This window comes from Piliocolobus tephrosceles, chromosome 2 (assembly GCF_002776525.5).
Source record: "Piliocolobus tephrosceles isolate RC106 chromosome 2, ASM277652v3, whole genome shotgun sequence".
NCBI classification, from domain to species: Eukaryota; Metazoa; Chordata; class Mammalia; order Primates; family Cercopithecidae; genus Piliocolobus; species Piliocolobus tephrosceles.
In genome coordinates, this window is record NC_045435.1 from 87,729,832 (window position 1) to 87,740,854 (window position 11,023).

General features: G+C 48.5%; 1 protein-coding gene across 2 annotated transcripts in view; it reads left to right on the forward strand.

Moving 5' to 3' along the window:
- Positions 1–3,708, forward strand: part of SLC25A20 (solute carrier family 25 member 20) — a 41,361-nt gene extending 37,653 nt beyond the window's left edge. For both annotated transcript variants that reach the window (XM_023231612.2, XM_023231613.3), the window contains 4 exons: positions 1,059–1,131; positions 1,482–1,591; positions 2,049–2,173; positions 2,865–3,708. In XM_023231612.2, coding sequence (XP_023087380.1) covers positions 1,059–1,131; positions 1,482–1,591; positions 2,049–2,173; positions 2,865–2,927 — 371 coding nt within the window. In that variant the 3' untranslated portion in view covers positions 2,928–3,708. The remainder of the gene's footprint in view (positions 1–1,058; positions 1,132–1,481; positions 1,592–2,048; positions 2,174–2,864) is intronic.
- The last annotated feature ends 7,315 nt before the right edge of the window (positions 3,709–11,023 follow it).

Sequence of the window (11,023 nt, forward strand, 5' to 3'; positions counted from 1 at the left end):
CTGGGTTCAAGTGATTCCTGTGCCTCAGCCTCCTGAGTAGCTGGGATTACAGGCATGTGCCACCAGGCCTGGCTAATTTTTGTATTTTTTGTATTATTATTATTATTTTTTGAGATGGAGTCTTGCTCTGTCACCAGGCTGGAGTGCAGTGGCTCGATCTCGGCTTACTGCAACCTCCACCTCCCGGGTTCAAGTGATTCTCCTGCCTCAGTCTCCTGAATAGCTGGGATTACAGGCACATGCCACCATGCCTGGCTAATTTTTGGTAGATATGTGGTTTCACCATGTTGGCCAGGATGGTGTCAATCTCTTGACCTCGTGATCCGCCCACCTCGGCCTCTCAAAGTGCTGGGATTACAGATGTGAGCGACCACGCCCAGCCATTTTTGTATTTATTTATTTATTTTTGAGATGGAGTCTCACTCTGTCACCCAGGCTGGAGTGCAGTGGCACAATTTCAGCTCACTGAAACCTCCATCTCCCGGGTTCAAGCGATTCTCTTGCCTCAGCTTCCTGAGTAGCTGGGATTACAGGTGCCCGCCACCACGCCTGGCTAGTTTTTGTATTTTTAGTAGAGATGGGGGTTTCACCATGTCGGACAGGCCGTGATCCGCCCGCCTTGGCCTCCCAAAGTGCTGGGATTAAAGGCATGAGCCACTGTGCCCGGCCCATTTTTATATTTTTAGTAGAGACAAGGCTTTCGCCATATTGGCCAGACTGGTCTCAAATTCCTGGCCTCAGGTGATGTACCCGCCTCGGCCTCCCAAAGTGCTGGGATTACAGGCATGAGCTACCATGCCTGGCATTTTTTTTTCTTTTTAATGCTTTTTTAGTCTACATAAATTACTGCTGTAGGCTAATGTTTAGAAAGCAAATAAATTGAACCAAATCACCCAATTAAAAAAAATTTTACTAATAATTCAGGCCAGGTGCGGACCTCCTGGCCTCAAGCAATCCCCCTCCCTCAACCTCCTAAATTGCTGAGATTACAGGTGTGAGCCACCATGCCTGGTGAAGAGTTTATGTACTTTAATTCACCTCTTTCTTGCCACTAACAGATGTCCCAGCTAGTGGAATGTATTTCATGACATACGAATGGCTGAAAAATATCTTCACTCCAGAGGGAAAGAGGTGAGGAAAATAGAACTTGGAAGCTACTTTCCCTGGTCATGTGTGTGTTGCTCTCTCCTGTGTGTGAATCTGAAAGTAGTAGTTGTTGTTCCTGGCTCCATATCTGCTTTCCTCTTGTGGCTGCTGAGGTCCAGCTAGCTCTTCTTACTCTGTGCCTCAGCCACTGGAGCAAATATTTGAAACAGGCGCATGAAACCTCCTTCAAGGGGTGCCAGCAGCACTGGCCTTATACCTCCTTCTTCCATCCAGTTTCTGCTTCTCTGTAACTGCCCTGTCTGCCACAGGCAGGATAGTCTGAATGCCACTCTCACAGCCTTTGTCTAACTGGGGCTGTTGTTGGTGTTATACAGGGTCAGTGAGCTCAGTGCCCCTCGGATCTTGGTGGCTGGGGGCATTGCAGGGATCTTCAACTGGGCTGTGGCAATCCCCCCAGATGTGCTCAAGTCTCGATTCCAGACTGGTGAGTGGAAGGTAGTGGGGTGGACAGGGGCAGAGTGGGTCCCCAGCACTGGCTAATCCTGGGGTACAAAGCTCATAGGGCCCTAGGGATACTCACTCTCCATGGCAGTACCCAGCATCTGCCTGACCAACATTCTCCCTCACAGTCATTTGCATTCTAGGAACCCTAGACTCATTTTCATGACAGCCTAAACACAAGGTAAGTGTGATAAGAAGTCAAGTCTACTCTTCCTCCCCGACATGAACAGAAGGGCTGTTTCATTCTTCTTCCCTCTTTTCTACTCCCTTGGCACAAGTAATTCAGGCATTTGTGTATTTGTCCCAAGGTGAACTGTTTTCTATGGACTGGTCCCAGATGACCTGCAAGATGTCCTTTCCCTGTGCTAGTCCTGACCCTTCAGGAAGACTTTACTAGTTTCTCCTTCCTGAAGCCTTAAAAATTGGGTTCTGCCCCACAGCACCTCCTGGGAAATATCCTAATGGTTTCAGAGATGTGCTGAGGGAGCTGATCCGGGATGAAGGAGTCACATCCTTATACAAAGGGTTCAATGCAGTGATGATCCGAGCCTTCCCAGCCAATGCGGTGAGTAGCTGGCAGGGCTGTGCTTTCCCTTTGGGGCTTAGAGCAGGGTGCATGTGGTCTGACTTTTGCTTGTTCCTGGGATAGGACTGGGGTCTCAGTTTGCTCCCTTCCCTGAAGCTGTCAGGAGGACTTGCCTTTGGGGATCTCTGAGGTGAGGGGCTTTGATTTCCTGACCTGGCCATTAGAAGTGGGCAGTTGTGAGGCCAGGCATGGTGGCTAGTGCCTATAATCCCAGCACTTTGGGAGGCTGAGGCAGGTGGATCATCTGAGGTCAGGAGTTTGAGACCAGCCTGGCCAACACAGGGAAACCCCATCTCTACTAAAAATACAAAAATTAGCTGGGCGTGGTGGCAGGTGCCTGTAATCCCAGTTACTCAGGAGGCTGAGGCAGCAGAATTGCTTGAACAGAGGAGGCAGAGATTGCAGTGAGCCGAGATCGTACCATTGCATTCCAACCTGGGTGATGAGCAAAACTCCATCTCAAAAAAAAAAAAAGAAGTGGGCAGTTGTGGGATATAAATTTTCTTCTCCTCTTAGGAATGAGAGAGCAGTGTTTGCATCCTTGATGTGGAGTGGGTGTGGGGTTAGGGAGGGGCTCTGGTCCTGACAGGGCCAGCAAAGCATAGAGCTTTGAATAGTCTATGAATAGTTATTCCTGCTGGCTTTTTTCTTCTTCCCAACCCCTTCTCAGGCCTGTTTCCTTGGCTTTGAAGTTGCCATGAAGTTCCTTAATTGGGCCACCCCCAACTTGTGAGGCTGAAGGCTGCTCAAGGCTGCTAGATGCTGGAAGCTGTCGCTGAGGAGAAGAAGTAGTGAACAGAACTAAGCAGTCTTGGAGGGCAAGGGGAGGGGAATGGTGGGATCAGAGCCCTGTGCATGGACTTGGTGAGACCGTTACCTTAATGACATCCTGTACCTTGTATAACTTTGTGTCACTTTGAAACTTGAATTCATTCTCGTCAATTTAAGGGATCTTAAAAGGATTTGGAAATGGAACAAGTAGCTTCTAGACCAGATACTACCTGTGGCAAGAATGCTGCCTACCAGTTGACTGCTGGTCCTACCACACCCAAAGTATTCCTCATTAAAGAGAGAATCTCAGGTTCTCACTGGAGGCACTGTGCAGATTTTCAACCAGATCACCAGCAGCTGAGATCTTCTTCAGTCCCTAGCCAGGAATACCCATTTGATTTCCAGGGTGCCATCTAATCCTGGGCTGTACCTGTGGATCTGGACTTGAGGCCCACGCCTGTGTCCAAGTGGACTAGGTATATATGCCTAGGAGAAGGTAGACTGTTAATCGTTGGATTTTGATTTTTTTTTTTTAAATGCATGCAAGTAATCAAAAGTAAAACTAGAGGAGCCTGATTTTCTGGGAGCAGGTGGAGAACTTTCCCTCCTACACAGTGAGGACAGTCCTAGTCTGCTGGGATAAGTGAAAAAGCCCAGGATGTAAGAAGGTCCTTTTTACATGCTCTTTTCTCATGAGCGCTCCCTATTTTAACAATAAACAATAAACATTGTTTCTAATTTTTGCATTGTGTTATATTTTCTTCTTTTGATTCTGGGACATTTCAGTAGGCAGCCTGTGGCCTTGGTGGAGGCTTCCAGGGATCCAGTATTCTTCCCTGGGAACCTTAGGCTGGGGATCCAGCAGGAGGAGGTGGAAGAGGAAGTTTTGGCTGGTTCTACCTTCTCTGACTGCCCTAGCCCCAGCTGCTCTAGGGAGGGTGTGTGGGGTGGTGTGACTTGACTGGTAATTGTTCACACAGGCCTCAGTGCAAGCCTGGCACACAGGCCCTCCCAAGGCCCAGCCTGCAACCCATTCTTTCATTTATTCCCCTCTTCCCTGAGCCCCATGGGTGTCTGAGCTAACAGATGGAGAGTCAGTGTTCTAAAAGGACAAAAGCAATTTCGGGTTTTCATGTGGGCTTTGGAGTTGCTGTGCTATCTGAGGTAGCTAGCTTAACTTTACTAATCAGGCAGATGATGCTATCCAGGTGCGTCCAGAAAAGGTGAGGGAGTTGGAGAGTCATAAGCTAGGCTATTACTTTCTGGTGGAGGGGAGAGCTTGCTGAAGCTACTGGAGCTGGGCTTTTCTGGCATTGTCCCATCTGGTGGTCACAGTTACAGTTCCACTGGCACTTCCTGTCTCACTGCAGCTGCATAGAGACTCTTGGACTTTGGCTTTAGAACCATTACTCTCTCTGTCTCTAGTTTTGAACTGTTAAAAAAAAAAAAAAAAGCTGGGCATAGTGGATCATGCAACACTTGTAATCCCAACACTTTGGGAAGCCAAGGAAGGAGGATCACTTGAGTCCAGGAGTTCAAGACCAGCCTGGGCAATATAGTAAGACTCTTATCTCTACACAAAATTTGTTAAAAATTAAAAAATTAGGCAGACGTGGTGTGTGCCTGTAGTCCCAGCTACTCTGGATGCTAAGGTAGGAGGATCGCTTGAGCCCAGGAAGTTGAGGCCACAGTGAGCCGAGTGTGCATCACTGCACTCCAGCCTGGGCAATAGAGTAAGACCTGGTAAGAAGGGCAGGGACACACCCCTATCTGGGAGTTGGGGCTGTGATCAACCCAGCAGGAAGCTAAAGACTTGGGACTTTAAAGGAGGAGGCTTTATAGCTTGGAATATATTTCTAAATGACCAGATAGGAATTATGGCCGAGTAGAAAATAACATTTTTGGCTGGGCACAGTGGCTCACGCCTATAATCCTAGTACTTTAGGAGACCGAGGCGGGTGGATCACTTGAGGTGAGGAGTTCAAGACCAGCGTGACCAACATGGTGAAGCCCCATCTCTACTCAAAATACAAAAATTAGCTGGGCATGTTGGGGCATGCCTGTAGTCCCAGGTACTTGGGAGGCTGAGATAGGAGAATCACTTGAACCCGGGAGGCAGAGGTTGCAGTGAGCCAAGATCACCCTACTGCACTCCATCCTGGGTGTCAGAGCGAGATTCCATTTCAAAAAAAAATTAATTTACTTTTTATTAATTAAATTTTTTAGAGACAGGGTCTCACTTTGTTGGCCAGGCTAGAGTGCAGTGGTGAGATCAGAGCGCACTGCTGGGCTCAAATGATCCTCACACCTCTGCCTCCCAAGAAGGTGGAACTACAGGTTGCAGTACACCTGTACAGTATACCTGTAGTGTACTGCTGTGCCTGGCTATTAAAAAAAATTTTGTAGAGATGAAGTCTCACTATGTTGCCCAGGCTGAACAGTTTTTAAAGATGAAAATTGTATATCCTCTGTCTGGCAAGGTTAATTAAATGTTAAGCCTGCTTCTTCTAACCCTGGAGGATGTCTTTGTTTAATATCTCATTGATTTGAAGATGGCCATATATGTGTCTCCTGAAACTCTTCTTTTTAAATCTTATTTTATTAGAAAAAAATTTTTTGAGACAGGGTTCACTCTGTTACCTAGGCTGGAGTGCAGTGGCATGATCATGGCTCACTGCAGCCTTGACCTCCTGGGCCCAAGTAATTTTCCCACCTCAGCCTCCTGAGTAGCTGGGACCACAGGCTTGTGTTGCTATGCCCAGCTAATTTTTTAAATTTATTTTTTGTAGAGATGGAGTCTCCCTGTGTTGCCCAGGCTGGTCTTGAACTCTTGGGCTCCCGTCTCAGCCTCCCAAAGTTTTAGGATTACAGGTATGCACCACTGTGCTCAGCCTGAAGCTCTTCTTGATATCACCCAGTCCTGAGACTGTTCTAAATTTGAATTTTTTTTTTTTTGAGATAGGGTCTCACTCTGTCACCCAGGCTGGAGTGCAGTGGCATGATCTCGGCTCACTGCAACTTCTACCTCCCGGGTTCAAAAGATTCTCCTACCTCACCCTCCCAAGTAGCTGGGTCTACAGGAACCTGCCACCACACCCAGCTAATTTTTGTATTTTTAGTAGAGATGGGGTTGCCTCATGTTGGCCAGGCTGGTCTCGAACTCCTGACTTCAAGTGATCCACCCGCCTCAGCCTCCCAAAGTGCTAGCATTACAGATGTGAGCCACTGCACCGACTGAGACTATTCAAAAACCTCAGCTTTTGCCTAGAAGCCCCTGTAAGTGTATTTGCATTTCAGCCAAATGCCAGCCATTCCCATGGCTTAGGATCACTTTTACAGTCTGTGCCTCTGGATAATTTGCCCTTGGAAAAATTTTCCATTTTAAAATGGAGTATTTTGGTTCTTTGATATTAGTGATGGTAGATTATTTTACTCCTTTGGGTGTTCAATAGATGTTAAGTCAAATAGGGAAGCCCCTGGAGGCATATTTGTGAAGGGAGCAGAGCAGATGTTGAGTAACTCCCTCCTGGCTGGTGCTTCCTTTTTATGATGCACTTTGAAATGCCACCTGTTCCTGATATATCTCTTCTCTTCCTGACAGGGTAAGGAGCGGGAGAAAATTGGGGCCCTCCCTAGCAATTTGTCTTTCACAGACAGTCACAACTGGGAGCCAGACAGTGATTTTTTTAAACAACCAACTGGTGATAAAAGCCTCACCCAGGCACCAAGAGGCATGTAACTGGGCCAAAGGTGAGGGAGGGAGCACAGGTTGTTGCAACAGTAATTGTTAAAAGCACAGTAGCACCATTTCAGCTATAAAGTCATACTATCTCTACCCCACAGTTGTTTCCCTACAGCCTTTTTTTTGTTTTTTTTTTGAGACAGAGTGTCGCTGTGTCACCCAGACTGGAGGCAGTGGCACGATCTCAGCTCACGGCAACCTCCACCTCTCGGGTTCAAGCGATTCTCCTGCCTCAGCCTCCCGAGTAGGTGGGACTACAGGTGCCCGCGACCACGTCTGGCTAATTTTTGTATTTTCAGTAGAAACAGGGTTTCACCGTGTCAGCCAGGATGGTTTCCCTGGCTTCGATTTCCTGACCTTGTGATCCACCCACCTCAGCCTCCCAAAGTGCTGGGATTACCGGCGTGAGCCACTGTGCCTGGCCGCCTTACGGTCTTTTGAGGCTGGAACCCCCTACATCTTTTCTAACCTACTTATAAACGTATTCTCTTATTTCTTTATCCCCTTGTAACTCAATGTTTAATGGGTAGGGTTTTTTTTTTTTTTTTTTAGATGGAGTCTCCCTCTTTTGCCCAGGCCGGAGTGCAGTGGCACGATCTTGGCTCACTGCAAACTTTGCCTCCCGGGTTCAAGTGATTCTCCTGCCTCAGCCTCCTGAGTAGCTGGGATTACAGGTGCACACCACCACGCCCAGCTAATTTTTGTATTTTTAGTAGAGACAGGGTTTTGCCATTTTGGCCAGGCTGGTCCTGAACTCCTGACCTCAAGTGACCTACCCACTTCAGCCTCTCAAAGTGTTGGGATTACGGTGTGAGCCACTACACCTGGCCTTAATTTTTGTATTTTTTGGTAGAGATGGGGTTTTACCATGTTGGCCAAGCTGGTCTCAAACTCCTGACCTCAGGTGATTTGCCTGCCTTATCCTCCCAAAGTGCTGTGATTACAGGCATGAGCCACTGCACTCAGCCTCTGGGTAGGGATTTTGACTCCCACTTTCAGATGTGGAAGCCAAGGCTCAGACAGAGTAAACTGATCTGCAAAGGTCATTGGCAAACTGATAATAAAGTGGGGATTGTCTGGGTCTCGAGAAGAAAGACTTGTGATGCTATCAGAGGCTGTCCTGAGGCTGCTTGATCCAGGCTCCAGGAGACCTGTCTGTACCACCTGGTCCAAGGTTAGGTACCTGGCCTGGGAGTCAGATCAGCGGTGGCAAAGAGTCCTGACAGGCACTGGGAAAGCCCCAGGGCCAGGTGTCCCTGAGGGGTTCCTTTTCTGCTTTCTCTGCTATGGTAAGCATGCAGACCTGTGATTTTCTAGCCAGTTTCATTGTGCTTTCTAGGTTCTGTCCTTGCCCTGAGGTGTCCCAGATGCAGACCCTGGCTCTACTGCAGAAACTGACGCTTTCTCAGGACATAGTGTCTCAGGCATGGGGATGGCTCACAGGTACACAAATGTGGCCTGGGAACTAACTGCTTCCTGGAGCATGGGCACTTAAGACAGATTAGATTTCCTGTACAAAAGGCAGTGGCTTCACTGGAGGAGCCACAGTAGAGGCTGAAAGACAGCCTGGGTGAGGGCAGAGAAAACGTAGCTCACTTCCTCAATCTCTTTTGCCAACTAGCGGCTCATGAACACTTCTAAGGCAACATAGAAACTGTTGCTGGTAGGAACTAAGTGAGCTGGGAGTACCAAATCCGGGAGGGCCTGGCATGTAGAGGTGGTCAGGTGACCAGCAGATCCCAGGAAATGGGTGGGGGACTGGAATGGCTTAGAAAAGTGGTCCCTTGATCAAATAAGAGGGAGGTTTTCCTGCTGGACCTGAGTCCCACAAGTATGCAGAGGGAATAAGGTATTTAAGCTGGAGGATCTGAGCCAAGAGCAGGCCTTCAGAGGAGTTCAGGGAAGTTTAGGCCCCTCCCTTCATCTTGGAGAGACAGAGAGAAATGTTTGAATAATAAACCTATTAAGAGCACACAAAATTCATTGTTTCATTGGAAACAGCAATGGTACCCGACCCATTTTCATTTCACCAAGACCCGTTGTTTTTGCGCTAAACAACATGTGTCCCACCTGTGCTGCTCTGCATCCATAGTTGTAAATAACTCTGCGAATTGGCCCCATTGTGTCCATATCTGTGCCTGTGGTTGGTGATATGGCAGTTTGTGCAAGATATTGACTGCCTGCTGAATTGTGAGTAGGATTAGATTTGAGTGTAGCACCCTCAGGGTTCTGGGGCCCCCTCCTGTGTACTTCTCTTGCTTCTAAGGGTCTCTGCTGTTGGCCTTTTCCACCGTCATTTGCTCTTGGCAGCTGTATCTCAGTTACTGGCTGCCTCTGGGTTTAGTTGCCATGGTAGCCTCCAGTGGTGCAGCTGGACGGGCTTGAATGCAGGCAGGATAAATGCAGGATAAGGGTAGAAGATGCAGGGTTCAGGCTCCTGGTGTTCCCTCCTGTTACAGTGCCCTTTTCTTTAGCCAGCTCAGCTGGGCATTCATGAAGGCCCTGGGGGCTCTACTTGTTACTGAAGGGTTGGCCAGAAGTAAGAGAGATGGATCCCTGCTCTGGGGACCAAGTACTGGGGGAGAGTGCCAGGTTGAAACTGGAGGCTGGCTGTCCATCCTTGCTCTGAGACTAGTCTATGGAGACCCATGAGGAGCAGCTATAGGTGGCTATATGGCAGACGCACCTGTGTATGGTAGCTGCACCTGACAGCAATAACTTACGCATACTCTGAGAATGACCCTGTATGGCAGATGCACCTGAATGTGTTGGGCGTTCCCAGCGAGGACAAGCTGGAGATTCATTACTTACCCATGAGGAATATCTGAGTCCCCATTCTGTCCTGTGGATGTACAGGGGATTGAGCCCCTTTGTTTTGGGTTAAATCAAAGTTGTTAGCAGGAGGGTGTTAAGTGAAAATGCTATATATACTCCATACTTTCTGCAGGTGGAGCAGTTCTCCTATCTAGCCCACCACCACTGGACTGCTCTGTAGGTAAATTCCCCTCAATCAGCCCTAAGTCTTGTTTGCTGGCTCTGGATCTCTTTTGGCCTTTCGAACCTGGTGCCATCCCTACTGAAGTTAATAGGGGTCTGGTGGCCAGGAGTGGTGGTTCACGCCTATAATCCCAGCATTTTGGGAGGCTGAGGCAGGTGGATTGCCTGAGGTCAGGAGTTCAAGACCAGCCTGGCCAAAATGGTGAAACCCCATCTGTACTAAAAATACAAAAATTAGCCAGGTGTGGTGGCGTGCACCTGTAGTCCTAGCTACTCGGGAGGCTGAGGCAGGAGAATCACTTGAACCCGGGAAGCGAAGATTGCAGTGAGCAGAGAGAGTGCCACTGCACTCCAGCCTGAGCGACAGAGCGAGACTCCATCTCAAAAAAGAAAACAAACAAACAAAAAATATGGGTCTTTCTTGGCTAGGCGTGGTGGCTCACGCCGGTAATCCCAGCACTTTGGTGAAGCTGAGGTGGGTGGATCACCTGAGGTCAGGAGTTCAAGACCAGCCTGGCTAATATGGTGAAACCCCGTCTGTACTAAAAATACAAAAATAAGCCGGGTGTCGTGGCACGCACCTACAATCCCAGCTACTTGGGAAATTGAGACACGAGAATCACTTGAACCCGGGAGATGGAGGTTGCAGTGAGCTGAGATCACATCACTGCACTCCAGCCTGGGCAACAGAGTAAGACTGTGTCTCAAAAAAAAAGCAAACAAGCAAGCAAAAAAACCAAACAAAAAAAATGGCCAGGCGCAGTGGCTCACGCCTGTAATCCCAGCACTTTGGTAGGCTAAGGCAGGCAGATCCGGAGGTCAGGAGTTCGAGACATGGTAAAACCCCATCTCTACTGAAAATACAAAAATTAACTGAGCATGGTGGCGGGCGCCTATAATCCCAGCTACTCGGGAGGCTGAGGCAGGAGAACTGCTTGAACCCGGGAGGTGGAGGTTGCAGTGAGCTGAGATTGTGCCATTGCACTCCATCCTGGGCGACAAGAGGAAGACTCCATCTCATAAATAAATAAATAAATAAATAAATAAATAAAGGCCAGGCACGGTGGCTCACGCCTGTAATCCCAGCACTTTGGGAGGCTGAGGTGGGTGGATCGTGATGTCAAGAGATTGAGACCATCCTGGCCAACATGGAGAAACCCCATCTCTACTAAAAATACAAAAAAAACTTGCTGGGTGTGGTGATGCATGCCTGTAGTCTCAGCTACTCAGGAGGCTGAGACAGGAGAATCGCTTGAACCCAGGAGGCAGAGGTTGCAGTGAGCAGAGATTGCGCCATTGCACTTCAGCCTGGGCGACAG